Genomic DNA, 27,705 nt, shown 5'->3' with positions numbered 1-27,705 from the left:
CACACGTTGTAGAAAATGGTGGAGAAGGCAACGTGAATCTTTTGAGGGTGATGTTTCTCCTTTACAACTGGGTTATGCCTTCTTTTGGAGCTGATCGTTGACCTACATGATTTGTGACATGCAGATTCTCAAGTTGTCATATCTTTACTTTTAAAGGATAAGTCATGTGGTTTTTTAGGCTTTTTGTTCTTTTAAGCCAGAATGTGGGTAGATGACTATAAAGTTCATTAGGTATTATGTGGAGCTTTTCAGAGAACTTTATAATCATTCTGATTAATTTGTAATTTCCAGGAAGACTAAAAAGTATTTCACAGACGAATAATTCTGAAACGAGAAGAAAAATTCTCTCTAAAATTGAAATTATTAAGTGACCTAGTTGCATCAGCTTGCCTTCCTTCCTCCATCTTATTTTTTACCTTCCTGCGATCTGAGGTGTGAGCTGCAAGAATGAAGCTTGTGATGAGATGTTCACCACACCACCCAGCGTGGGCAAAGTAAGAACACAAGCACACAGGCAAACGCGAGGCGCAGGGGCTGAGCACTCACCATCCGAACCGCTTTAATCCGTATGGAGGCCAGGGGCCTTGCACTGGTGAAGAGAAGTCTAAAGATGAAAGAAACCGACATTCAAGAAAGAAAACTCCTGTGGCTGTTTATTTGTGGAACAAGAAGCTACTTCCTTATTGGTAAGTTTTTATTTCATCCTGGGATTTAGGAAACATTGTATCCCCGTTGTCTTAACTGTTTAATGCTTTGAAGATAAAAGAAAATTGCGAACATTTATGGTATCAAGCCAGACACTGATTGTCACTCAGACCACTTAGCCCCGCCATGGGGAGAGAAGGGGAGACACTAACTTTTGCTGAGTCCGTGATGTGCTGGCCACTGTTCTAGAGACATCCCCTGGGTTTTTCTCAGTAATCTTGTGTTACATAATTCCGACCGCAGTCCTGAGAGCAGGTGTGGTTAAAGAGTTGGAGAGATGAAGTCACACCATCTGTGGGTAATGTGCAGGGAGTCGAGTCCCTTCAGGTCGCCTGTGCCCTGCTGATGGTGACTAGCGCTTGTGAAAGGACTGTAGGGACAGTGGCAAGGAACCTGATAAACCACAGCCACCTTTGAAAGTGCCATCGCTTACGTGAGCCCTGACTGTGAAGAAGAAACGCACACTCTACAAACCAAAACCAGACACAGTCTCCTTAACTTACCATTTGCGAACCTGCTGGGCTGCACCCCCGTGCACCCGTGTACAGAATGAGGGGTGCTGGGGTATCTAAAGGTGGATGAAGCATGGCGGGGGGGTGGGGGAGGGGGGGAGGTGAGCGGCTGTGTGAAGGGGGTAGGAATTGACCTGGAGAGCAGGGCGGTGCTCTAGGTGAGGAGGACAGGGCAGGAGCGAGTCCCACATAGACGAAGAAGGGAGCCACGGGGCGCTGACAAACGGGGGCGAGATGGGAAGGGAGGAAGGGCTGGGGCAGCCTGGAGGCAGCTCAGCAGAAGGTACAGATCCGCGTGTGGACATCCATCCACACGTGGACATGCTCACGGGTCTGGTTCAGGAGAATGGATGAGGCTGCCTTCACGGGAAGTGCTCATGATAAAATCATCTTTCAAGTGAAAGTGACAAATGGGTGGCAATGAGTTTCACTGTGTTGTGGGTTCATGTATGTATGCCATTTAAAAAATACTGTTATTCCATTAATATGACAATACGGGAGGCATTTGCTCTAATCTTGCATTATGTCTTCTCTTACTAAACATTCTAAGCCTTCTGAGCCCTCGCTTACCTGGAGGTCTCTTATCTAATAACATCAACCCTCTAAGACAACTTGAGAAAGAGGAAATGAACACAAAAAGAGACTCTTGCAGCCAAAATAGATACCACAAAGCCCATCCCCTCTCCCAGGGGAGACCCTCAGGTGCACATTCAGATGTACCGACTCTTATTTTAGGCGAGGTTCTGATAAGTAGGGCTGTTTGGTCTCCCAGCCCAGAGCTTATAGAAGCAAAAAGTTTCAAGTGGGAAGGTCACCCCTGGAGTCAGAGGCCGGGAGGAACAAGGCAGGAAAGAGGACAGGGTGGGATGGGAACACCCCAAACTACAGAGAGGACCACTCGGTGTATTTCCGTCTGGGGCCATGCAACGCACAGGCAAAGAGCCCTCGGTATTTGAGCGACTTCTGCTTGGAGTTTGGTGCTTTCCTGCAGAGGAGAAAAGCTCACGTCCGCGGTGGTGACCCCAACAAAGGCATCAAAGGCAGGGCTGGACAGCGGCGATTTTATTAGAAGATGCGTTTGAGCCAGAATTTCATCAACCAGGTCTCAAATTTTCAAACGCTTAAAACTGCAGATGATCAACCTCAGCTGAAAGTTAATTCAGAATTACCTTCCGCCAGGACAAGGTGAATTAGACATGTGGCCAAGTTCCTCTGCCAAGTGCCCTCAGCATCCAGCGAGTTCTTCATGATGGCCGGCGAGGTCTTAGGATCTAAAGAGGGTTCCACGTCAGAGGAGGTTGATCTCTGTGAAACGCATTCCATTTGACTTTGCACAACTTCTTCTGTCTGGGGAGTAGAGTGAGGGGTTGGATGCATGAAAACAGAGAAAAGGGAACAAAGAAAGGATGAAAGATGGGAAGGAGGGGGCGGTCTGAACAGAAGGTAAGCAGTGAAGCGGAGGGAAGTGCTAAGATGGCGAGCGAGGCCATCGAGGGGGAGGCGCAGCCACCAGGGCCAGGGGAGGGCCGGCGGCAGACGGGAGCAGGGCTCGCCCTCAGCCCTGGGCAGGGGGCCACCAGGACTGGGGTGCGGCCGGGGCCTCTGCACTTCCCTCCTCAGCCTCCTCTGAATGGAGTTGCAAGGACCTCATCCTCCTGTGCTCTGTCTCCCTGCTCATCGTACCATCCACCTGAAGTTCTGGGGGTGAAGGAGGATGAGCCGCAAATTAGCGCACGCCCTGGTCTTTCCTGCTCACGTGTGGCCTCCTGGGCAGCACCTGCCCCCGGGGCGTTGAGAACGGCAGGCCCGCTCGGTCAGGGTCTGGAGAGGGAATTCAGCCCCTCATCTGTCTGCTCGCTCGGAACCCCTCCCCTGCCCCCCCAGGCAGAGAAATCCTCAATCCAAAGGCTGGTTACTGTCTCGGAGGCGGCGGCGGCGGCGCCTGCTGTTGTGTTGTTATGTTTCTCTCCCCAACCGTCTTAGTGGCTGCTGATGAGACGGCCAGGAAAGCAGCGGGGCTGTTGTCACATTATCATGACCTCGTCCTTTCTCATCTCTGTAGCACCTTTATAAGTCAGCCTGGCCGTTCCCGTTAGACAGAATGAACACAGAGGCCTGAATCTGGGTCACTGAGGAATGCAATGAATCAGAGTGGCGGCTCCAGGCCCTTTGCTAGGCTGCCCTCCCTCCCATGCACAGAGAGCGCCCACGGGAACTGGGGCGGCGATGTCTTTACGGGGTCAAGGAAGGAGGCGATAGGTTTTACCTGTGGGTTTTTATCTAACATCAAAATTATTCGATTGGAGGTCCCCAGCATCAAAGGATGTGTGGCTTTCAGAGTTGTTTCTGGCCGATGAACAGAGGTTTTAGGAAACTAAAAGCCACTGTCTTGTAGGTAAAATTAAATGAAAATGCAATAAAATAGTTTAGCCTTCTCTGGCTTTTTTGTCACTTTTAGCCTTTTCAGATTCTGTAAAATAGGCCGAGGTGATGTGCATAACTCCTCCCATGTGTTCTGGCTAGGGGTGGGCGTCCTCTCTCCAGACCTGAGGTGGAGGGACTTGCTGGCCTCCTGTGGGGTGGTGTCTGCTGGGGACCAGCCCCCGTGCCCTTCCTGTCCTCCTTCTCGATTTGGCAGAACAGGTGGAAAGGGGGCCTTTCCGCTGTCCCCACCCTGTGATCTAATCCTCTCTATTCTGCTAAATTAGTCATGCCCTCGTTGAAGAGTTTTGTGGTATTTTTAAAGTAAGTCTGAGAAAAGCCAATCCCCCTGGAAGTTAGTTTTAATGCTACTTAGAGCTCTTTCATTGACTGTAATAATCTCACTCTGGTTTTCCTGTGCTGAGCCGGGAGTGGGGTCCAACAATCCCTTTCACCATTTACTGTAACTGATTTGAAGCAAAATAGCATGTTCACTGTTCTGGAAACTGATGGAAAAAGTTGTGACTATGGGAGCAGTGAGACAATGAAGACTATCAGGAAATATCTAGAAGGTGTAATTTTTCCAGAAGTGAGCATTAGTGATATCTGCAACAGTTACTACAATTAGTCTTTTTACAGTTCTCAGAGATTGTTTCATTGTACAACCAATGTATCTCATTATTAAACACATGGAGAGCACAAAGACTTAGAAACAAAATTACATTTCTTATATTTCTAGCACCCTCCCCCCAACCCCCCCCACCCCGACCCCCGCCAAGCAACCATAGTTATCATTTCAATATATTTCTTCCCACACCCCTCCCTCACACCCCTCCCCCTCACGGTCTCCCCCACACCCCATCACTCCTTCCTCCCAGAGCTTGATTTTTCAGATCGGGTCAATCTTTTCCGTTTAACCTTCTTTCCTCTGGCACACGAGCTAACAGAACCCTTCTCTCCCCAGCCTGTCTGGGGAAATCAGCGGGAGGAGGGCACACACTCCACGGCTGGGCAGCCTGGGTGTCTCAAAATCCCTCCTTTCTCCCGGCTGAAACCACCTCCTTCCACCCTCATGTCTTTGGGCCCACATCCTCCTTTTGGCACAGTGGAGAATAAGGCCGTTCCTTTTCCTTGCTGGCTTTCTTCACACACTGAAGGCGGCATCTTCCCTGAGGTCCCCTCCCGACCCCCTCCTTCCTGGCGTGCGCTGGTCCCAGGCCCCTTCACCTCCCCAGTCACGCTCTGCCCTCACCGTGGCCCAGTAGCAGGGCTCCTCGCCCCTGGTCCTCAGGGCCGTGGCTTCTGCCAGATCCTGGTCCGCGCAGGACAGCCGTGGCCTCGGCCCTGAGGTTTCCGCATTCTGGGAGACCGGGACCGTGGGCCACCCTGGTCCTGGCAGCCCACGAGGAGGGGGCTGGGCGGTTGCTGCTGGCGGGAAACGTTGACTCCCGTCTCCGTGGCGTGCGGGCTGTGGCTCCCCCACCCCCCGCCGGTCCATCAGGGGCCGCCAGCTCCTCTGCACTCCTGGGCTGCGCCTCGGGGCTGAGCAGCAGAGCCTGGAGTCAGAAGACCGGCGCTTTGGGGGTTGAGATGGGGACCGTGCAGGAGGCAGTCTCTGTTCGCACAGTCACAGCCAGAAGCGGCCGTGGGCCGGGCGTGGGGAGTGGGGGCCAGCCGCCGTGTCTGCTCACTCCAGGGCTCAAAAAATAAAGCCTCACTTGTGCGGCGCCATTCGACTCCTTTGAGTCTTTACTGCCGGGTTTTGGTTTTTGTTTTAGTTTTATTTTCTATTTATGCATTTTAAAATTGAAGCCTAGGTGATTTACAATGTGGTGTTCGTTTCTGCTGCACAGCAAAGTGATTCGGTTATACGTACATACTCTTTTTTATATTGTTTTCTATTATGGTTTATTACAAGATGCTGAATATAGATCCCTGTGCTGTACAGTAGGAACTTGTTGTTTACCACTGCCAATTAAAAAATTTTTTTTTCTACATCTGTGGTCTCTATTTCCCGAGACCACACTATCTATCGCCTTAGATCCTTATCATAAAGCTTTCACTTGAACATTCATACTGAAAGTCTATCTTCCAAGAGCACTGTAAACAGTAGTGATTCAAAATCCAAAGGTCAGTTTCAGTCCTCGGAGCCTCTGCTCTGCAGGTTTTTCTTCAAGCACTTTTTTCCCTTGCTCCAGTAACACTGTATTAATTTCAAGGGACCTATTCTTCTGGCCACTTCTCTTCTGTCTTTTTTCCTCACTTCAATCTGTTCTCCTGCTTCCCGTGCTTAAGTGCAAAGCTCCCAGAGCTCTCATCTGCATCTCTGAGGTCAGTTACAACCTCCTGTGCACCGCTCTCCCTGCATCTCATGCTAGAGCCCCTCCTTCGGACAGAAGGAGAAGGAGGAGGGGCGGGGGGGAGGGGTTGGAGGCAGGGAGGGAGGAGGGGGAGGGGAGGGGAAAGAGCGGGGAGAGGTCAGCTGTGGGGGTGCGTACCAAACATGCGGGAGATCTGCGCTTCCCCTGTCTCTAATCTTCACCTGAAGCCTTCACAGATCTCTCCGCTTCCTTTTATTAATGAGAAGACGGACACGCAGGGATTAATTTCAGAAATGGCCAGCACGTGGCTGGCCCAGATCTAAAGTCAAGACTCTGCAGTTACACAGTACTTCAGTCTCCTCACACCCCGTGCACCTTAAATGAATCTCATTTCCTTCCCCTTACGTCAGCTTCTATACCTTCTCTGGTTAGAACTGTGTTAGAAACTTAGAAATGAGTTTCCAGTTCTGATTTCCCTGTTTCTGTCGAGGTGGAAAATCTGGCATCATTTTTATTCCTTCTTCCTCTTGCTTTTCACTGATTTTTCAAAACATCCTTTCTTCTTCACATTTATCCCAGAAACGCAGAGACTTCAGGGTCAGATGACATGGCTTTGCGTCTTGGCTCTTCAAGTTATGAGATGCGTGAACTTGGGGAAGTGGCTCTATTTCTGAGTTTCAGTTTGACACCACCAGCACCCTCTAGGCTTCTCGTGCAGATGAACAGAGCAGGGCGAGGGGAACCCCGAGACGCGTGGCTGTGAGCCATCAGCCCTGCCAGCCGCTCTGGGGCTCTGGGCTGCCTACCTCCTGGACGGCTTCCTGTCCACGTCGGTGCTGGGAACTTACTCCCTGTCATTCCACAGCTCACAAAACTGCCACACCTTGGCGTTGTCACTGAGACCAAGTCCCAGCTCTTCGGCCAGGCTTCCTCGACTTCCCGCTGCAGCCCAGCCCGTCCACTGCTCCCCGGGCTGGCCCAGGACGTGCTTTCCTGCCGCCACGCCTTTGCCCTGCTGCTTGCCCCCTCCCCCTCCCTACCTGGCCAGTGGGTCGGCTCTCCGGGCTGAGCTCTGGCCCCTTCCCCACAGACACTGCGCTCTACGCCTCCTTAAGCTGTTCGCATTCTCAGTACCGTGAAGCATCACTCACAGCCTTGAACTCGGCCTGAAACGTCATGTGTTTGTGCCTCACCTTTGCAACTGTGGAAGTCCCTTAAAGGCAGGAAATAAATCACATACGTTAAAGCGTCTCTGTATGTAGTGTAGAGCATGGGGTAGCTATCTGAAAGTTTAATTTACAGCAGGCAAAGGAGATCGGTGTGCCCCTGACTCTCTAGCAGTACAATGTTCAGGCTGGATCGTTTAGCGCGGAGAGTGAAAAAGTATCAAACTGTGCAGGCCCAAAGCTACAGCATGTGCCCTGAACTCGAAGGCTGTACAACCCGAAATCTTTGTCGGTTCCAAAACACGAGGGGTCAGCGTGGTTGATGATTCCCTCTGTAAAATGCACTTCTGTCCCTGCCGGGGAATTTGCTGGCAGAATTGGATGAAGAGCGTTTCCGTATTTCTATATGGAGGAAAAGCTACCAAGCCAGACCACAAGGCACAGACCTAAGCCGCTGCTGGATGAGACATTCTGTTTTTAAAGTTGCCCGGCTTCATCTCTCCAACAGCATTGCTGGCTCAGATTTCTTATCACCCCCCCCCCCGCCCCCGCCACTTCTAGCATCTCTTCTAACTGTTGGCTTTCTTGGGGAGGATATTTTTTAAACAGAGAAAGTCTGTTTTTGTTTTGATTTTTGTTGCTCGTAACACATCTCGTTACTTCAGAAGAGGATTAGAGCTCGAGCTGAAGAGGAGAGAATGGTTCCCGTTACTCATTGCCGCTCAGCAAACGACGTCCAACTGTGGTGGCTCCAAACAACAACTTATTATCACCTCTCTAGGCTCTGGGGTTGGCGGGGCTCAGCTCAGTGGTTCTCGGGAGGGGCCTGTCGTGCGGTTCCAGTCGGAGGGCGGCTGGGACCCGAGTGGTCGGAAGGCTCCATGGGGCTGGCTGTTGTCTGGGGTCTCAGCAGGAGCTCTCCGCACGCTGCCCACACGTGGCCTCTCTGCCCAGCACAGAGGCTGGGCTCCCAAGAAAGCACAGCCCAGTGGGGAGCGGCAGGGCTCCTGTGACCCAGCCTCAGGCATCCCGGATCACTGCTTCTGACATAACGGTTGGTCAAGCAAGTCAGCAAGGCCAGTCCAGACCAAAGAAGAGGGAAATAGATTTTACCTCTGGACACGTGAGCCGCATGCTTGTTTTAGAAGAAAAGGCATTGAAGCTGGCGGTCTCCAAAGACTACCTAGCACGCGAAATGGACATCTCGTTAAGATACAGGTAACGCCGACATCAGCTGGGCTCATTTTCCAGGTCCCTGAGATCCTAACACTCCAGCCACCAAACCAAGACTCAAGCGTGTCCCTCAGAAACCCTGCAAACCACCATCTGCTGGGCCTGCACAGTGGCCGGCAAATATCAGACACCGGAACTGTTCATCAGTGAGGGCCGAGGTCCTCTGAAATGCCAAAGGCAATCAGCTTTATCCGCCACAAGCCCATCGGCAGATACTGGTCATCTGGGTGTCATGCATCTTTGGAAATTATCCACAAAGTTGAAAATGTATGAAATCCTTGTTATGGGTCTTCCCTGGTGGCGCAGTGGTTAAGAATCCACCTGCCAACGCAGGGGATGCGGGTTCGAGCCCTGGTCTGGGAAGATCCCACATGCCGCGGAGCAACGAAGCCCGTGCGCCACAGTTACCGAGCCTGCGCTCTAGAGCCCGTGCTCCACAACAAGAGAAGCCACCGCAACGAGAAGCCCACGCACGGCGGCGAAGAGCAGCCCCCGCTCGCCGCAACTAGAGAAAACCCGCGCGCAGCAACGAAGACCCGACACGGCCAAAAATAAATAAATAAAATAAATAAATTAAAATAAAGAAAGAGAGAATTTTTTAAAAAAACCTTGTTGTCCCTTAAAGGAACATTCAGTATCATCTGTGAGGAAGTCCATTTGATTGAAAAACTTTATGAAATTGTTGCCTAAAACTACTTTAACTTTTATAATGAAAAAATGTGTTTGTTCATAGTGTACACACATTTCTCAAGTTCCTATTTTTCCTTTTAAATTCTTCTTCCTTCTTAGGGGAACCCACTTGTATTCCCTGCTGTGCTTGTGTGGCCAAGACTCCCTTTCCTTCTAATTAAACAGGGACCTGCAGCTGAAGGAGCTGCCTTTCCACACCCCAGGGGTGAACCCCGGCAGTTAAGATGAGGGGTCCCCGGGAAGCCCAGAACTACACAGAGTATCACAGCCAGCCTCACGGCAAAGTGTAAAGCACTTCCTGCTTGGCCGTGATATTAATTTACCAAACTGTCCCTGGACTTGGTTCTGAATGAATTTTTCACACCTGCTGTCAGACTTTCAGACTGGAAACTATTTATATAAAATGCCTCACCGTATTGTGTGCTTCTGGCTTTTTACATCCCTCACAATACCATGCAAATGAGCAGCTGCATTTTATTTAAATGAGGTGAGAGCTCCCAGGATCTTTAACATGGGACATTTTCTAGAGAGAGAAAACAAAATGGGTCTGAGCTTCCCAAGGATGACATATAATTGGGATTTTACTTTGAAGTACAGAAAGAGTACTGGGGCGAAGGACACATGAGGGCCACGCAGGCCCGGAGCCCCACAGAGGAGACCCTCGTGGACAGGGTGGGAAGGCCAGAGGCCCGGGGCTGGAGCTGCTCAGAGGCCAGGGCCAACTCCTCGACGGACCCTCCTCCCTCTGGGGGCAGAGAAGTCGTGTAAGGGGCAGTGGTCCCTCTGGGGGGGGGGGGGGGCGTGTCTCTCCCGCTCCGGCCTCTGCACGCTTCTGACAGGCGGGCCAGCCTTGGTGCCGAAGCGTGTGGTTCCAGAAAGGGAGCAGCGATGGAGCCTCCTGGCCCGTCGCGTGGCCTCACAGTGTCGCTTTTCTCAACATGCCGAATCCTACTCACTGTTCTGTCTTGGTCCTCAGCGAAGTCAAATCTGTTTTCCTTGCTTTAGGCAGGCCGGTTCTAAGGTGATGATGAGCCGCAAAAGGCTTTACCTTCCCACCTTCTCGCTACACGAGACCATCAAAGGGGATTTCAGAAGGAACGTGCAGAAAAGGTGTGTGCGTGACACCCGTGCCCCCGAGGTGGCCCGTTTTTTCCTCTGCCAGGAGCCTGGGGCCTGGGAGGCAGCCCTTCCAGCAGTGGGAAAGGCAGGAAGGACACACCCCCCTGCTCTCCATCCGGGGATCAGTGGTCCAGGTCAGGGACCCCGAGGGGTGTCACGTGGAGGGCTCTTTTCGAACAGAGGAGGGGATGGGACACCCGTGTGAATGCAGAATCGTAAGCTCCGTCACAGAAACACAAGTCAGGACTTGGAAAGAAGCGAATGACCTTCAAAAGGATCATTGTGAGGGAGGGAATATGGGACTCTTGCGACATCGGTGCCCTGGGATCAGAGGTCGGCAAGCACCTCAAAGTCAAACAGAAAAAGGCTTTTCTTCTATAGGGCTGCGAAGGAGACAGGATGAGCAGAAACTTCGCAGGGAAATGACCCGCAATGGCCAGGAAGAGGGTCCCGCTGTGCTAGGACGATTCCCCAGAGAAGCTGACAAGAGGACAGGTCCACGTTTCAGTGCTGCTCAGACTTGGGGACAAGCCGCGTTCTGGGGTCTGTAGGAGGGAGAGACCCCTGACTAACTCTTAGTCAAGACAAAGCAGAGGGAGGGCCGTGGGCAGCTTGCTCAGCTCAGGAAGAGAAAGGAAGCTAAAGAGAAAGGAGGAGGGAACATGTCAGTCAACCTGGCCTTGCATTTAATTGATCTTTGCTATAAAACTTTGCTATAATTTTTTTTATAAAACTCTTTCCTGGGACTTCCCTGGTGGCGCAGTGGTTAAGAATCCACCTGCCAATGCAGGGGACACGGGTTCGAGCCCCGGTCCGGGAAGATCCCACGTGCCGCGGAGCACCTGAGCCCGTGCGCCACAACTACTGAGCCCGCGCTCTAGAGCCCACAAGCCACAACTGTTGAGCCCGTGCACCACAACTACTGAAGCCCGTGCGCCTAGAGCCCGTGCTCTGCCATAAGAGAAGCCACCACAATGAGAAGCCCGCGCACCACAAGGAAGAGGAGCCCCCGCTCGCCGCAAGCGGGGAAAGCCCGCGCGCAGTGACGAAGACCCAACGCGGCCAAAAATAAATAAATAAATGTATAAGAAAAAAAATAAAAAATAAAAAGAACTACTTCCTGAGACGTGAATCACAACAACACACTACATCATGGTGAACACTTTTATGATTCCAGAATTCTTTTTCTTTTAATTTTCTGTCTTTTTTTTTTTTTTTTAATCCCTCGCACCCAAAAATGAGTTCTCCAAATGACTCATCAATTTCTTTTCCTTCCATCAACTGCTATACCTAATGACAGGGCACTTGTTAGGTCTGTCACCTGCCATCTCATAAAGATCAAGTGCCCAACTTTTTAGCATCTCACGCTTTTCTTTTTTTTTAAGTTGAGAGATAATTGACATATAACATTATATTGGTTTCAAGTGTACAACCTAATGATTGGATATTTACATGTATGGTGAAATGAACAATAAGTCTAGTTAATATCCATTACCACACGTGGTGTTTTTGATCCCAAATGATACAATAGTAATACTTGTGTTTTTTTATCCCCCCAAAAAACTAGTGTTTGTTGAGTAGCTACCCGACTCCAGGCACTGTCCTACCAGCGTCACATGAACTGAGGCTGCTGTCCCCCGTGACACTCTGAGGCTTCCCCGTCATGGTCTTTATTGTACAGAGGAGGGAATGAGGGGTGCGGAAGGTCAGTGCCTCCCTGTGGCGCACAGCTTTCGGGGTGAACACAGGCAGGGGGCTCCAGAGGCTGCATCACTAACCACAGTGCTCACACGGCCCTTTCTAAATACTTCTAAATCTTTCCAGGCAGCCCACAAAGTGCCCTTTGCTCCCAGAGGTAACTGACCGGGAGACGGAGTGAGTGTTTGTTTGAGCATAAACGCATTGTCACACCTTGAAAGGCAACTCAGAGCCCTTCTTCTGGGAGATAACAGCGCCCAGGTCCCTCCCTTCTCAGCAACTTTACCACCGGCTCCAGGGAGACGTGTGATTATTCTATAACCTACAGGATATAGATGGTTAACCATCTGTATTTGGGCAAATAGGCGTTCCTTTTACATAGGAAGTGGTAATTCAGCGATTTGCTTTTGGTTAGTTCTGGTCTCTCGCTGCTTTTTTCTTAATGACCATTAGAAAGTGCATCTGGTTAAGAGAATCACACTGGTGCTGTGCGTTCCTGGGGTGTCATGAGGGGCGTGTAACCGAACTGGGCACTTTGGATCACGGCGTTTCTCAAGGTGAGCCCTGCTAAGCCCCCTCGACTCCTTTTAAGAGTGTATTTTCTTCTCTTGATACCCACATCTAAGGAATATTAGACATGGAATTGCTTTACTCTTAAGGATTCCAGAATGCTGGCATGTTGTCTGTGTTTACACTTAGTAAAACATACTCACTTTCACACATGCGGTGCCCTAATAGTTTTAGGAATAGTACTGTGTGTTCTAGAAGCTCGCTCTCCCTCTAAATGTACAGGAAGTGATTTCATCCTAATTGCCTCGAACTGGAGCTTGGGCGATGGTTCGGGCATTGCTTCATAGGGGAAAAGTCCAGGGGCCACCTGTCTGGAGAGCAATTCTTTATTTAAATAAGTACGTAAAGGGTTTGCAGAGCTAAAACCTGAGCTAAAATAATGTTTTGGCGGCCATGCAATAGGTGATTTATGCAATGAAAGATGACGAGTGAGGATCTTGAATAGCTGGAGATTGATTGGGATGGAGCTTTTCAGGCAGTCATTTAAGAGAAATCGATGGGGTGGAAATTTTTATGAGACTCAGTGAAATACAGGAAAAGCGCTGATAATGGCTGCAAAGGCCACAATGATTGTGGAGTGAGTGTCTCATGACCATAAAAGGATGTGCAGTGGTCTTTAAAAGAGTCTGCCGTAGGTGCCCTCCAAAGCCTATGGAGTTGCAGCAAAGAGCTATTGCAGAGATCAGTAAAGAAACGAATGCAAGGTCTGAATTAATTAATCACTGACTCTGGAAATGATTAGAGATATGAAATATAATTTCTGTAATGAACAAGAAAATGTAAAAGTGAGCTTTTAAAGAAGCAAAAGGAACCAAAAGAAAAAAAATACAAAACTATATACCAATCACTGGAAAAAACCTTCTGGCTTCTCTCTTAACCATTCTTATTCAAAAGCAGAAGGAAGCCAGACTAGAGTTTCAGCCCCACCGATGTTCATCTAAAAAAGGATAAAACACCCATGCTTCAAATGAATTAAGAGAACCTACATTTATTGAATACTTACTTTTCTAGTACGTGAGATTCTGATCTACATATCGTTTTAAAATAAACATATTATTTAAGACCTTGTGGGAATTTTATAGCCCTTCAGTAAGACCTGCTGGAGACAAGGTAAATTAGGTCTCTAATTCACAGCCCTAGAGGAACTGCAGTCTTCCCATCTATAAATGGGTATAAGTCTACCTTCGAGGGGTTTTGTGAGGCTAAAAGGGGTAATAGATGTAAAGCAGTGATCCCAATATCCCAATGCCTAGTATGTAATTAGAAATTAATTTAAAGTGTGCACATCCGCTTTCCACACACTCAACAAACATACACACGCATACACGCGTGCCACGCATACACCCGTGTATAATATGCATACATATGACTGACTATGTGTGTGCACACAACATATATACATGCACACACATCACACACATGCATGCAATGCATAACACGACATACATACGCCTATACACACAATGTAGCACACATACATGCACACACATTACATACACACATGTGTGCATGTGCATACATATACTCAACATGTGTACACACACACACATACACATTTAGTTCTTGTTCCTTGTCTTGTGGGCCATCACTATTTATGAAAATAAACACAGATTTAAAATCTTCTGCTTTAACAAACTGTTAAACTTGTTATTAAATTTGTTTAAATAAAAAATTTAACACAGTTTCCTTGCTGATAATGTTTTGTTAAAATTATTCATGTTTTCCCCGTATTTAATTTTGTTGGGTAGATTCTGCCCTTGGCCAAATGGACAAAAAGGTTGAAGTTGGTCTGCTACCCACCCTCTTCTGCTTTTTCAGCCACCTCTTCTCTTCTCTTGGGGATCTTACTTCCTTTTTGCTGCCACCCACTCCTGGTCCGAACAGACAGCAGACCAGTAATTGACAGACAGACCCTGCGAGGCTGTCCTTGGTCAACTGATAGCAGTGAAGACGCTGGCTGCTGATGACCTAATCTGTTTTCTGCCTGTGTCCCTGGTCCTCTGATGTGACCAGAGGAGTGGCTTCTGTGAGGTGGAGGCCCAGGGGGCGGCCTCTGGTGGATCTGAGAGCAGTCGAGTAGGGAGGAGGGGCACTGCCTGGAGTTTCTTTTTTTTTTAATTAATTAATTTTATTTATTTACTTTTGGCTGCATCGGGCCTTCAGTGCTGCGTGCGGGCTTTCTCTAGTTGCGGTGAGCGGGGGCTACTCTTCGTAGTGGTGCAGGGGCTTCTCATTGCGGTGGCTTCTCTTGTGGAGCACGGGATTCAGGCACGTGGGCTTCAGTAGTTGTGGCACGCGGGCTCTAGTAGTTGTGGCTCACGGCCTCTGGAACGCAGGCTCAGTAGTTGTGGCGCACGGAGCCGCGTGCTGCTCCGCGGCATGTGGGATCCTCCCGGACCGGGGCACGAACCCGCGTCCCCCGCGTCGGCAGGCGGGCTCTCAACCACCGCGCCACCAGGGAAGCCCCCTGCCTGGAGTTTCTTAAACTGCCTGGGGTGGGCTATGACCCTTGCCTCCCACTCGTGGGGCCCATTCTGATTTTTAGGACATGTATTATTGGGCATTCTTTTCATTTTTAAACGAAGTAGTCAATTAGCTGTTAGTTTCTGAGATACCTTCTTTTGCATATTGTACCTAATGAAAATGGTACTAGGAAGCCACACTGTTTAATTGCAAAAAAAAAAAAAAAAGTAAATTAGCATTTAAAACACTATGTTAAAAATGTTAATCGAATTAAGTTACATTAAGTTTTCCTTGAAGTAACACTTTTGTTTTCCTGGGTGGTAACAAAATCTTTGAAATCTGACAGTTGAGAGGCAGAAGCTCTCACCAAGTGCATACGGTGGATCTTGGGACTTTAACACATTTACTTTTCATTTAAAAGAGTAATATATTTGTGGTTTCAAATCTTAAATGCAAATGTCATATGAAGGTTCAACTTATCACTGTGTGTCTCTATAAACGGAAGAAAAGCCATTCAAAGATATATCTTTTAATAATAGATTATTTCGAAGTATGTCCATGATGAGAAAAGAATCCATCAGGAGTTAGTGCAAGGCCTGTGTACTTTTCCTTTCATGCAATTTCTAAGTGGTGGATACACTCCTAGTTGGAGGCCCGGCGTGGAGACCAGCTTGCTGCCTAAAGATAGGGGATCTGTTCGCCTTAGTGATATCTCTCACCAGCTTGCCCCGGCAGGCAGTGCCAGCGCTGGCCAGAGCCTGGAGCTGCTGGCCACTGGGTGGCATGTGGGCCTGGCATTTATACTCGTCTTGGAAAGAAGGAAGGAGGGAAGGAAGGAAGGAAGGAAGGAAGGAGGGAGAGGATAGCTCCTCTAGGTCAGCTTTTTCCAAAGTGTATTCCAAAGAACACCGACTCTAAAGTTCCTGTGGGTGAGCAGGTTGGGAAGGTGTGGTTACTCAGCGAGGCTCTGAGCCATGGTAATAAACGGTGACATAAATATCCAAGAGGAGGATGCAGGTGGTAGTGTTGCCCAATCTTAACCCCAGAGCAGTCTTTTTGCGGTACGCGGGCCTCTCACTGTTGCGGCCTCTCCCGTCGCGGAGCACAGGCTCCGGACGCGCAGGCCCAGCGGCCACGGCTCACGGGCCCAGCCGCTCCGCGGCACGTGGGATCCTCCCGGACCGGGGCACGAACCCGCGTCCCCTGCATCGGCAGGCGGATTCTCAACCACTGCGCCACCAGGGAAGCCCCCCGAGAGCAATCATTTGCCCTGCTCTTCCTCTCTGCCTCTTTCCCGCTGTTCTTTGTACCCAGAGCATCTCCGGGGAACTCACTTTTAAATGCTGATCTAAATTCCAATGATCTCAGTTGCTGGACGCTGGAATTCCTGGTGAAGCCACAGCTCTCACACACAAACGTGCATTAGCGTAACCCGGAGACAGTGTGAAAGGAGATGGTCCGTGATCACAGCGGACATGCACAGGACTCCAGAACTTACCTCACCCCTAACTTTACTGATGACTCAGAAGACACAGGCAAGCATAGGCCCAGGGTGACATCGCTTTCCTGGCGGGGCCCCGAGCCATCAGATACAGCTTACTGAACGTGGGTTTTGGTTTCAGGTCAGTACGAAGTGTTACGAGCAGTACACGTGAAAACACTGTTCTCAGGGCTCTGCAGGTTTTACCTGCTCGCCGCACAGCTGGAGGCTGCCTCTTTCGCACGCCCGCAGCCTCCCGTGGGCCGGGCTCCAGCGGCCCCATAGGCTCCACAGCCAGGCACAGGGTGCTGCCGGCCTCACAGCTTCTCCGGCAGGGACTCCACAGGCAAATGCACTTAGCATGGTTCCAAGGAGGCCGGTCAAGGCTAGTCCTGCCCCCGTGTCTCCAGCTGGAAGGGAGAGCTGCACCTGCTTCAACCCTTTCCTCACCAAAGAGCTCATCCCCAGAGACTCTGATTCAGCAGGTCTGACCCACGTCACACCCACCTCGTGTTCTGTAAGGGCTCACCACTGTGCCTGCCGGAGAGTTTGCCACCCCCCAAGGCGGCTCGTGCCATTCTTACTGAACGGTTTAAATGTTCTTTCTAATGTTCAGTCAAATCTGTGGATACCGTCTCCACTCACTGGGTACATTCTTACCCTGTGCGGGGACGTGTAAGCCTAGACCCTCTTTCAAATGACAACCTCGCGGGTAGTTGATGGCCTCATTCCTACCTGGCCCTCCCTCCTTTCAGGTGGGTCATCTCCAGTTCCGACACATGGGGGTCTCTCTTCGCCATCGTAGCCACTTGGCTTCAATTGATTCCAGCTGGCCATTTGTTTCCGTCGCTCAACTCAAAATTACTATGTAAGTCTGATCAGCGTAGACTTGATGAAGCTGTCACGTCCCCCGTGCTAAACCTTGCAATGATGTGGCCTAAAAATAAAACATCAATTACTTTTAACAGGCTACATTTATTGAGCATTATTTTGGTTTTCTATTGCTTCCATAACAAATTACCACACTTATATTTAACTCTCAGTTCATTAGAGAAGGTACGAAGGATCTATTTTTAAAATGTCTTAATATCACAATTTTCATAACAGAGAGTCCGCAGATTCTTTCTCCAAAGAGCTGGCTATTGCTGCTCGAGGTTTGAGGTAATTTACTTGAAAAATAAAAGGTTCTTTCCATGCTGTGGTGCCCCTGATGGCTTTCCGTCGCCAACACCGTTTCCTCCGAAGAGCTCACATGATTTCTGTAGTGAAAATGGCGGTCTGGGGCAGGGCGAGTTACTTCCAGAGGCTGCGGGTGCCTCGCGCACGTGTCAGCCTGACAGCAGTCTTTTCTGAGAACACTGGGTCTCAGCCACAACAGCACGACGTTTGTCATCGTCCAGATTTCTGTATCGTTCGCACCCGACAGTTACGTAACCCTATCCCTGAGAGAGGCAGAGCTTACAAATTTGGGTTATTGTGATTTATTCTGCCATTCTAATCAGAAGTAAGAGTAAATCAAGGGAAATTAAAATAATGTCTCAGGAATGGACATAATTCAGACCAAACTTCTAAGGTCTCTGCTTGGAGCGCACCCCCCGGCAGCACGGCCTGAGTGTCTGGTTTCTTGCGGTGCCACAGCTCAGACCCTCCTGCCGACGTTCACGACAAAGCCTCCTCCTTACCGGAGGGGACCCCTTGCTTTGCTGGACACCCCACTATCATTGCTAGCACTGCACAGTTCTATAATGATTTGTTCACCCGACAGCTTCTCGACGCTGGAGCTTATGTTCAACGCATCTTTGCATCCTCTGTGTCTCTCCTCAGTAGCTACTCGTAAACACTGGTTGGACCGAATTCAGTTTGAATTCAGAAAACATTATCTACCACAGTGTGGTTAAAAAATATCTTCCCTAAGTGGGGCTCCGGCTGGGCCGAGCGTGCTGGGTCATCCCTTACCGCGTTTTAGCTGGGCTGCCGTTTCCGCCGTTGCCGCCCCCACCGCCATAGGGTACGAAGGCCTGAGCCCCGCAGCACCCCGCAGCTGCGTCTCGCCAGCACCCCTGTGGCCTCCCCAGGTCTGGACTCCGTCTGGGCTCGGTCCCTGCACAGCTCCCCAGCAGCGCGGTCTCCACGGCAGCCCTGCGTCCCCGCTTCCGTGGCACCCCCTCCTGCTCTGCTCCCAGGCCCCTCCCACGCACCTGGAGCCCACCCCTCCCTCAGTCTGTACCTTTTCCTCCTTCTGGAGTCCTTGAAAGCCCTTCTTCCCTCACACCTTCCACAACCTGCTCAGTCCCAGGGGAGGACAAGTGCCCCGCATCGGCGCATTTGTGTGAAGCTGTGGGCACGTTATTTTTATTAGCTTTCTGAGGCATCATTTATAACCATAAATGTCACCAGCTTGAAGTCCACCCTTCAGTGGGTTTTGACAACAGTCACCGTCCTGGCAGAGGGAGCATCTCCGGCACCACAGAAAGTCCCCCAGCCTGGGCCAGCCGGTCTCTTCCTCCTAGCCCTCACCCACGGCGGTCACTGACTCGGTTCCTGCCACGATTGCTTTGCCTTTTCTAGAATTTCATATAAATGGAAGAATGCAGTGCGTGGGTCTTGACTTCTTTACCCAGAAAAACGCGTTTGTAATTCACACGCGTGGAGCGGGCATCGGTAGCCACTTCTCATCTTCCGACTGCGTTCTAGGGCGTGGATGGGGTGCAGCTTGCACGTCTGTTCCCCATCTCCTGGGCGCTGGGGTTCTTTCCAGTTTGGGGCTGTTAAGATAAACCTTTGAGTACAAGTCTTTCATTTTCATTCTCCGGGGTGAACACGCAGGGGTCACTTGTGGTTCACGTGGTAAGTGTGTGGTTTAACTTATGAGAGACTTTGACTTGTTTTCTCAGAGCGGGTCTCTGTGTTGCAGCCCCCACCACTCTGGTGAGAACGTGAGGCTCCACATCTTCTTCCACAGTCTTGTTTGCCTTTCTGATTTTAGCCAGTCTGGTGAGCATGAAACGACTTCTTATTGCAGCTTTAATTTGCATTCTCCTAATAATTAATGACATGGAGTGCCTTTTCTTGTGCTTATAAATACATCTGTGTATTTTCTATGTGTTTTCTTTGGTGAATCGACTTAACATTTCTGCCTGATTCTTCTTGAGTTGTTTGTCTTCTTGACATTGCGTTGTAAGGGTTCTTTGAATATGCTGGCTACACTGATCAGATATAAATTTACAATTTTTTCCCCATTCAATGGTTTTTTCATTTTCTGAAGCCTTTCGAAGGGCAGAAGTTTTAAATTCTGATCAGTTACAGAAATTTATCAATTTCATAACAGTTCATGCCTTGAGCAATTTATACAAGAAATCTCTTTCATTCCCAAGGGCGTGAAGATTTTCTCCCATGTTTTCTTCTAGTTGTTTTATGGTTTTAGCTCTCACATACAGATCTGTAACCTATTCTGAATTATTTTTTTGCCTACGGTATGATATAAGGGGTATGGATCAACTTTTATACATGAATATCCAGTTGTTCTGGCACCATTTACTGAAAAGACTGTTTTTCCCACTGAATTACCTTGGTAGTTTAGTGAAAAATCTGTATTTATTCTGTTCTATTGATCTATGAATCTATCCTCTTGCCAATACCACACTGTCATAATTGCTGTAGCTTCATAGTAAGTCTTGAAATCAGGTATTGTGAGTCCTACAATTTTGTTCTCTGTTTCAAAGTTGTTTTGGCTATTCTAAATCCCTTGAATTTCTTAATAAACTTTAGATTTACCTTGTCAATTTCCACAAAAACCCTTGCCACAATTTTGATTTGGGTTTTGTTGTATCTGTAGATCAGTTAGGAGAGAACTGATATTTTAACAATATTGAATTGTTTAATCTACACATGATATATCTTTCCATTAATTTAGCTTATTTAATTTCTCTCAGCAATGTTTTGTAGTTTTCAGGATATGTATACATTTTGGTGGATGTATTCATAAGTACTTCATTTCATGTTTTCTGATGCTATTATGATTGTTTTTTCAGTTTCAATTTCCAAACGTCGCTGGGGCATAGAATTACAATTGATTTGTGTCTGTCATCTGTGTCCAGCCTGATGTTAATCCTAATCAGTGTATTTATTATTATTATTATTATTTTTTGCTGCACCGTGAGGCATGTGGGATCTTAGTTCCCCAACCAGGGATCGAACCCGTGCCCCCTGCAGTGGAAGTGCGGATTCTTAACCACTGGACTGCCAGGGAAGTCTCCCAATCAATGTATTTTCATTTTACATGTTGTGTATTTCATCCATGGGATCTTTCTTTAGGTCTTTTTATATCTTTCATGCCACTCCTCGTCATGTTTATGCCTTCCTCTACCTTCTTGATCATATGGAGTGTATTTACAGTAGCTGTTGGAGCATCTTTTCCTGCTAATTCTATCATCTCTGTCATTTTTCTGTTTCTTTGTGTAGATCATGGGTCACACTTTTCTGTTATTTTAAATGTCTGTGCTTTAGTCAGTTTGAGCTACTATAACAAATTACCACAAATTGTTGTTTGTTGCTGAAACAACAAACATTTTATTTCTCACGTTCTAGGGGTTGGGGAAGCCAAGATCAAGGCCCCAGAGGATCCAGGTCTGATGAAAGCTTGCTTCCTGGTCTGCAGTCTTCTCACTGTGTCTCCACAGGGTGCAGAGCAGAGAGAGGAGGCAAACCCTGTCGTGTCTCTTCTTGTAAAAGGGCACGAATTCCATTATGGGGGGAGGCCCCATCTCCACCTGCCATCACACTGGGGGTTCAGCTTCAGCATACGAATTTTGGGGAGCTGCAAACATTCAATCTACTGTGGTCTGGAAATTTTTGTTTGGGTGCCTGACATTATGAATTTTGCATGTTGAAGGCTGAATTTTGTTTATTTCTTTAAATAATTTTGGGCTTTATTCTGGAATGTAGTTGTATTATTGGAATCAGATGGATGATTTGAGACTTCCTCTCAGGCTTTGCTGTGGACGGCAGGTCCAGAGCAGCATTTAGGTCAGATTTTTTTTTTTTTTTTTTTTTTTGCGGTACGCGGGCCTCTCACCGCCGTGGCCTCTCCCGTTGCGGAGCACAGGCTCCGGACGCGCAGGCTCAGCGGCCACGGCTCACGGGCCCAGCCGCTCCGCGGCACGTGGGATCCTCCCGGACCGGGGCACGAACCCGCGTCCCCCGCACCGGCAGGCGGACTCTCAACCACTGCGCCACCAGGGAAGCCCTAAGTCAGATTATTTTAACCCCATTACTCCTAAGACGGCGCCCTTCTGAGGATGCTCCCAGGGCCCTGGGATGTGGAAGGTCATGGTTGCCACTGAGGCCGAAAGCCCGCCTCTCTTTACTGGTGCCGAGTAGAAATGCAGAGACAGAGTTTTGGGTGAAGTAGAAAAGAGTAGCTTTTATTGCTTTGCCAGGCAAAGGGGGCCACAGCAGGCTAGTGCCCTCAAGACGTGCCCTCCCTTGAGAGTAGGAAAGGCTCTATAGTCTAGGGGTGGGAAATAGGGCAGCAGACAAGGGTGCAAGTGGCACATTCTTCTTGACTTCAGGAAAGTTTCAAAACCATCAAAGCTGGCGTCAGGTGGTCCCAGGATGGGCTCTGGTGGTCCTTGAGGCTATCGTGCTGTGACCTTCTTTCTGGAATGAAGAAGGCTCACAAAGGGAGGGGTTGTTAAGGAGTGTTTTCTCCAAGAAGTAAACACCAGGTGCATAGTTCAATTCTAACCAGAAAACAATCATTTTCAAACGGCAGTTAAGCAAGAAGAAAAAGAAAAAAAAAAATATATCTGTGGGAGAGAGTGGCCAGATGGGCTAAAAGAATGAAGTTTAACATGATGGAGGCTGTCAACTAATTTCTGTTGCAACAGCGATCTGGCCGGGGGAGAGCTATTTCCAGCCCGGGAGAGCACTGCGAACCTCGCTGCCCATCCTTTCTGGCGGTTCTTCCCCCAGTCGTGTGTCGCTTCCTCTTAAGGACACCACTCTGCTGGTCTCCTCATTTTTCTGTGTGTAGGGCCTCCTCTCTCAGCCGCCCGGCCTCCCTGAATTCTGGTCCCTGTCTCCTCAACTCAGCAGGAGGGCCGTTCTCTGGGTTACCCCCCTGCTCTGCACTTGGGAACTGCTCCCCTTGAGAGCGGGGGCTTCGCAGAGCTCAGACCATTGCCCACTTCGCTGGTCTCCTGTCGGGGACCACAGTCCTGTGGTGTCTGTCATTCAATGTCTGAAAACTGTGATTTAATGCATTTTATAGGCTTTTTTGGTTTTTAATGCGGTAAGGTGCATTTGGTCTCCGTTAATCCATCATGGCTGGAAGCACAAGTCTTGAGTTTGATTGATACGTTTAATCTGATCATCTGATCGACGCGTCTACTTCCTCAATATGCTTTTGCAGCACAGAAGCTCTGTATTATGCGTCTTCTGCATGCTCTGAAGTGCCCGTTAGAACTCTACACTTGCAGGCAATTGCAAAAGTGCAGAGGGGAGCCCAGCCTCCCTGCAGTCCTGTGTCCAGAGCAGGGACCGGAGCGGCAGCGAAGACTCAGTCTCCAGGCATCAGGGAAGGAGTGGGTTCAGGCCACCTGATCTGTGATTGGGAAGCAACAAGGGGAGAGTCAAATGATACAAGAAGTACGTTCAGAAAACCCTTCGGGGTGACCTCTGTGATCGACCGAATCCTTCCCCCAGACGTCAGTGTTGACTCTGGAGGTGGGGGCCGACTTGGCGCAGGTAGATGGGTCGTGGGACACATCGCTCCTTCTTGTCTGAGTCTCTGAGGGCCGCGTTGCTGTTGTTCCTCCGCCTTGTGACCTTGCTGGGCCGCGTGGCAAGGGGGGAGCTAACGGAGGGGCGTGAATGTGCGTTTCACAGGAGTATCAGGATTGCAGGACAGGGATTTTGTCGGGGGTGGGGCTGGATGAGAAAGCAGCACGATGAACAGCACCAAGTAAAGAAGGGTGGGTGGAGTATTGGGGGAGCAAACACCCTTCTTTCCTTCCTGTTTGTTTCAAATGACGGATTTCAGAGTCCTGCGCCCTGATGCTCCAGCTCCGTCCTTTCTCAGTCTCCTGGTGAATTTCTCGAGCCTGGACCCCGTGTCACCCCTCTTGGCATATTCCCGGCATGTCACATGCTCCATCAGGGTTGTCTGGTAGAAGTCAGGCTGACCCGGCCAGGCTGGCCACCCCGTTTCACAAACACGCAGCGCTCAGTATTCCTTTGCAGCCGGAGCGGTCACCTGCAGGTGATCTGTTCTCCAAGGACCCGGGGTGGGCCTGACCACAGAGCCTTCCCTCGCCATGCCAACCTGAACCTTCCTTCCCACACTCTGGTTTCTGAGCAGTATGATGTGTTTGCCCCAGCAGAGCAGTGGTTGTTAGCTAGACTGTCCATTGCACATATCTGTGGCTTTTAAGGATTATATATATAAAACCATAAATATATACCCAGCCTTTAATAGTATAGATAATATTTTCAGGCTAGGACTATAAATTATAAGTATCCTAGCAACACCTGCACTTCTATGGGTTTTGTTCAGTGGAATCTTGTGAATGTAATTAATTTGAATTTTGCAGAAGATTTTTCTGCAGATCAAATCTGTGGTTTTGCTGATATCACCCTTTTCTATGCTCTAGATCAGGGATCGGCAAGTCACAGCCCATGGCACCACGTCTGGTCCGCCCACTCATTTGTGTAGCTGTCTGTAGCTGCTTTCACACTGTACCCACAGGTTTGAGTAGTTGTGTCAGAGACTATATGACCTGAAGATCCGAAAACATTTACCATCTGGCCTTTTACAGAAAGAGGCTGCTGACACCAGCTCTAAATGCGTATTTCTGTGTAAAACAGTATGCTGTGCACTCTTCGTGTTGAAATGGGAAGAAATCTATTTCCTTAATTCTCTGGCTCTCTGAGGATACTTAACTGTGATGCGTTTTGCTTTCTTTCCTCCGTAGATTCACTTCTGTCCTGTTCTCTCCACTGTGAGCCAGAGGAGTTGAAGGTCCGCCCCCCTCGTATTCCAGGCCCGGACTTTGTGCCCAGATCAAGCACCGCCATGAGACCGGTGAGCGTCCTTTTCATTTTGGTCGGGAGTATAATTTTGGCCAGCTGTGCTCCTTGAAAATTACACTACCGATAACTCTATCTTTGTTCACGTTCCAGGAACCCATGAATTCCACCAACATCTACGACGCAAATGAGGATTACTTTGGGTTGGCTAATAGTTCAGATTATTCACTCGATGTTGACAGCTTTCTATGCTCCTTGCAGGAGGTCAGAAAGTTCTCTGGGCTATTTGTGCCACTTGCTTACTCCTTGATATGTGTCTCTGGCCTTCTGGGCAATATCTTGGTGGTGGTCACCTTTGCTTTTTATAAGAAAGCCAAGTCTATGACCGACGTTTACCTCTTGAACATGGCCGTGGCAGACATCCTCTTTGTCCTTACCCTCCCGTTCTGGGCGGTCAGCCATGCCGCTGGCGAGTGGATTTTCAGCAACGTCGTGTGCAAACTGACCCGGGGCATCTACGCCGTCAACTTTAACTGTGGGATGCTGCTCCTGACGTGTATCAGCCTGGACCGCTACGTCGCCATCGTGCAGGCCACCAAGTCCTTCCGGCTCCGGTCCAGAACCTTGGCTCACCGCAAAATGATCTGTCTGGTCGTGTGGGTGGTGTCGATCTTCATCTCCAGCTCGACCTTCACGTTCAACCAGAAATACAAGCTACAAGGCAGCGACGTGTGCGAGCCCAGGTACCACACCGTCTCCGAGCCAATCCGCTGGAAGCTGCTGATGCTGGGGCTGCAGCTCCTCTTCGGCTTCTTCATCCCGCTGGTGTTCATGATATTTTGCTACATGTTTATTGTCAAGACCTTAATGCAAGCTCAGAATTCTAAGAGGCACAGAGCCATCCGCGTGATCATAGCCGTGGTCCTTGTCTTCCTGGCTTGCCAGATCCCACATAACATGGTGCTTCTCGTGACCGCCGTCAACCTGGGCAGGACGGACCGCTCATGCAGCAGCGAGAGGCTGCTGGGCTACACCAGGAACGTCACCGAGGTCCTGGCTTTCCTGCACTGCTGCCTCAACCCGGTGCTCTATGCCTTCGTCGGTCAGAAGTTCAGAAGCTACTTTCTGAAGATCATGAAGGACCTGTGGTGTGCGAGGAGGAGGCAGAAGGCGCCGGGCTTCTCCTGCTCCCGCCTGCACTCGGACAACTTCATCTCCCGGCAGAACAGCGAGACCGCGGACAATGACAACCCGTCCTCCTTCACCATGTGACGCCCCCCCGGGCTCGGCGCGGACGGGCGGACGGGCAGGACAAAAATGCGCGGGGCGTGTGGACATGAAGCAAAAGCGAGCGGGGTCTCTCCTGCAAGATCAGGGCTGCACGTGCTCGGGGTGCCAGCGGCACGCTGACGGGCAGCACCCCCCAAACTCACTTGCCGGGGTTGCTCTGTGCCCCTGTCCCTGACGGCTGGCGTTCTGCAAAACAGGCTTTGGGAAATGCTGAATGAAAATGACTTGCTGACAAACGTGGACACTTTCAGGAATATTCGCTACGCGGCCCGAGACCACAGTTTCTTCTGGTCATCGCACAACACCCCACGGCTTAAAAAACCCAGATGGAAAAAACAAACGAAAGCCCTCATGTAACTGATTTTAGGCAGAAGGTTAGACATTTTTCCATCGCGATGGTTACTGTTGGGAATCGTAATAGCAAGATGGGCTGGCTTGAGCTTTATCTCATTTCCCTGTGAAAAAGTGTGAGCTTTGTCTCATTTCTCAAGCATGAGCTCATAAAAAGGCAGGCGAAAAACAAGCTCAGAGACAGAAGAGGTGGCTGCATAAGTACTAGTGACACTTGTCACGGTGGATAAGGCAGTTGAGGTTGTAACAGGCCGTCAGGAAGTGTAAGTTTGCTCCATTTCCCTCAGTGATTGGAAATTCTCCTCTAAAAATCCATTAGACTGCATGCATTTAGCATACAGAAGGGGCTTAGTAATTATTTGTTTAACAAAACACAATAGAATCGGAGCTTACAGTGCAGTTTAAAGAGTTAGTTGTTTAAATTTTTTTTTTAATAAATAGAGTACTTTTTAAAAAAGAACCAGGAAACTTTGCTGAGACAATAATGAAAGAACTTCTGTTCATTTCCATCATGGAGCTGAAGAAAGATGTGTGGAGGGGACCCTGGTAGTGACGAGCTTCAAATTAGCTTCTCGGAGAGCTTGGATCACGTTGGCTTCTGCTGCAGTAAAGTGGTGTTACCTAAAGTCTGATCTTAACGATGGAATCAGTTTTTAAATCTCTTTGACGGCATCAAAAGTTCATAGAACTCAGGTTTTGACAGTGCTTTGTAAATATTTGAACCTAAGGGGAAAAGCATCAACACACCTTACAAAAACACAAACACGGCAATTGCCTGGTGGTCCAGCGGTTGGGACTCTGTGCTTTCACTGCTGAGAGCCCAGATTCGATCCCTGGTCGGGGAACTAAGATCCCGCAAGCCTTGAGGCGTGGCCAGACCAAACCAACCAACCAACCAAACAAACAAACAAACAAAACCCCGCAAATGCGTATTAGAAAAGTCCTGACATGAGCTGCAAAGATACTGACGTGTTTTAAGTGTTATCTGAAACGTTCTCTTGTTCTTACAAGCTTCAGCTACATCTCTACATGAAATTCAACATGATCTCTTAAGATCCAAAGCCTGTATTTTTTTTTTTTTTTTTTTTTTTTTGCGGTTCGCGGGCCTCTCACCGTCGTGGCCTCTCCCGTCGTGGAGCACAGGCCCGGGACGCGCAGGCCCAGCGGCCACGGCTCACGGGCCCGGCCGCTCCGCGGCACGTGGGATCTTCCCGGACCGGGGCGCGAACCCGCGTCCCCTGCATCGGCAGGCGGACTCCCAACCGCTGCGCCACCAGGGAAGCCCCAAAGCCCGTCTTTTTAAACATGGTTTTGGCTTTTGCAAAATAAAACTGTTCTGTGGGTGAAGTAGGAATTGTCTTTCAGTCTCAGGGCTCCGACTGGGAGACCCTGGTGTTCAGGGGTCCCACGTCCTTCAAATCTGTTAGCGCGTGACTTCAGACATCAGAGCAGGGGAGGCGTTACTCAGATGCTTCTTTCGGTTTGACCAGAGCACTGATGAGATCTGTGAAAGTGTGGTTCAAAACCGGCACAGAAACATCATGCTGACTCGGCGAAGCTGGAATCAAGGTCTTCTGCATCTCAGTCTCCAGAGGAGTGAAACTTGCTTCTTTATGCAATAACCCTTTTCAGACTTCAGCCATAATGAATAAAGGTGT

At 49.3% G+C, this 27,705-nt stretch overlaps 1 protein-coding gene across 1 annotated transcript; it reads left to right on the top strand.

Annotated features, from left to right (window-relative positions):
- Window positions 1-301: 301 nt before the first annotated feature.
- CCR6 (C-C motif chemokine receptor 6) lies at window positions 302-27,705 on the top strand. Its single transcript, XM_007108106.4, has 3 exons — window positions 302-686; window positions 24,352-24,461; window positions 24,560-27,705. Exons 1-3 carry the CDS (start codon window positions 569-571, stop codon window positions 25,676-25,678), a joined length of 1,347 nt encoding a protein of 448 aa, XP_007108168.2. The 5' UTR covers window positions 302-568; the 3' UTR covers window positions 25,679-27,705.

The sequence above is a fragment of the Physeter macrocephalus genome, chromosome 10, assembly GCF_002837175.3.
Source record: "Physeter macrocephalus isolate SW-GA chromosome 10, ASM283717v5, whole genome shotgun sequence".
Classification (NCBI taxonomy): domain Eukaryota; kingdom Metazoa; phylum Chordata; class Mammalia; order Artiodactyla; family Physeteridae; genus Physeter; species Physeter macrocephalus.
The sequence above is the reverse complement of the archived record's forward strand: the minus strand, read 5'-3'. Positions and strand labels throughout refer to the sequence as shown.

Bases quoted from the DNA above. Each gene is read 5' to 3' on its own strand.
- CCR6 (XM_007108106.4), top strand. From the start codon at position 569: ATGGAGGCCAGGGGCCTTGCACTGGTGAAGAGAAGTCTAAAGATGAAA. The intron at 687-24,351 runs GTAAGTTTTTAT...TTTCCTCCGTAG, and splicing joins AAGAAGCTACTTCCTTATTG to ATTCACTTCTGTCCTGTTCT. The intron at 24,462-24,559 runs GTGAGCGTCCTT...TTCACGTTCCAG, and splicing joins CAAGCACCGCCATGAGACCG to GAACCCATGAATTCCACCAA.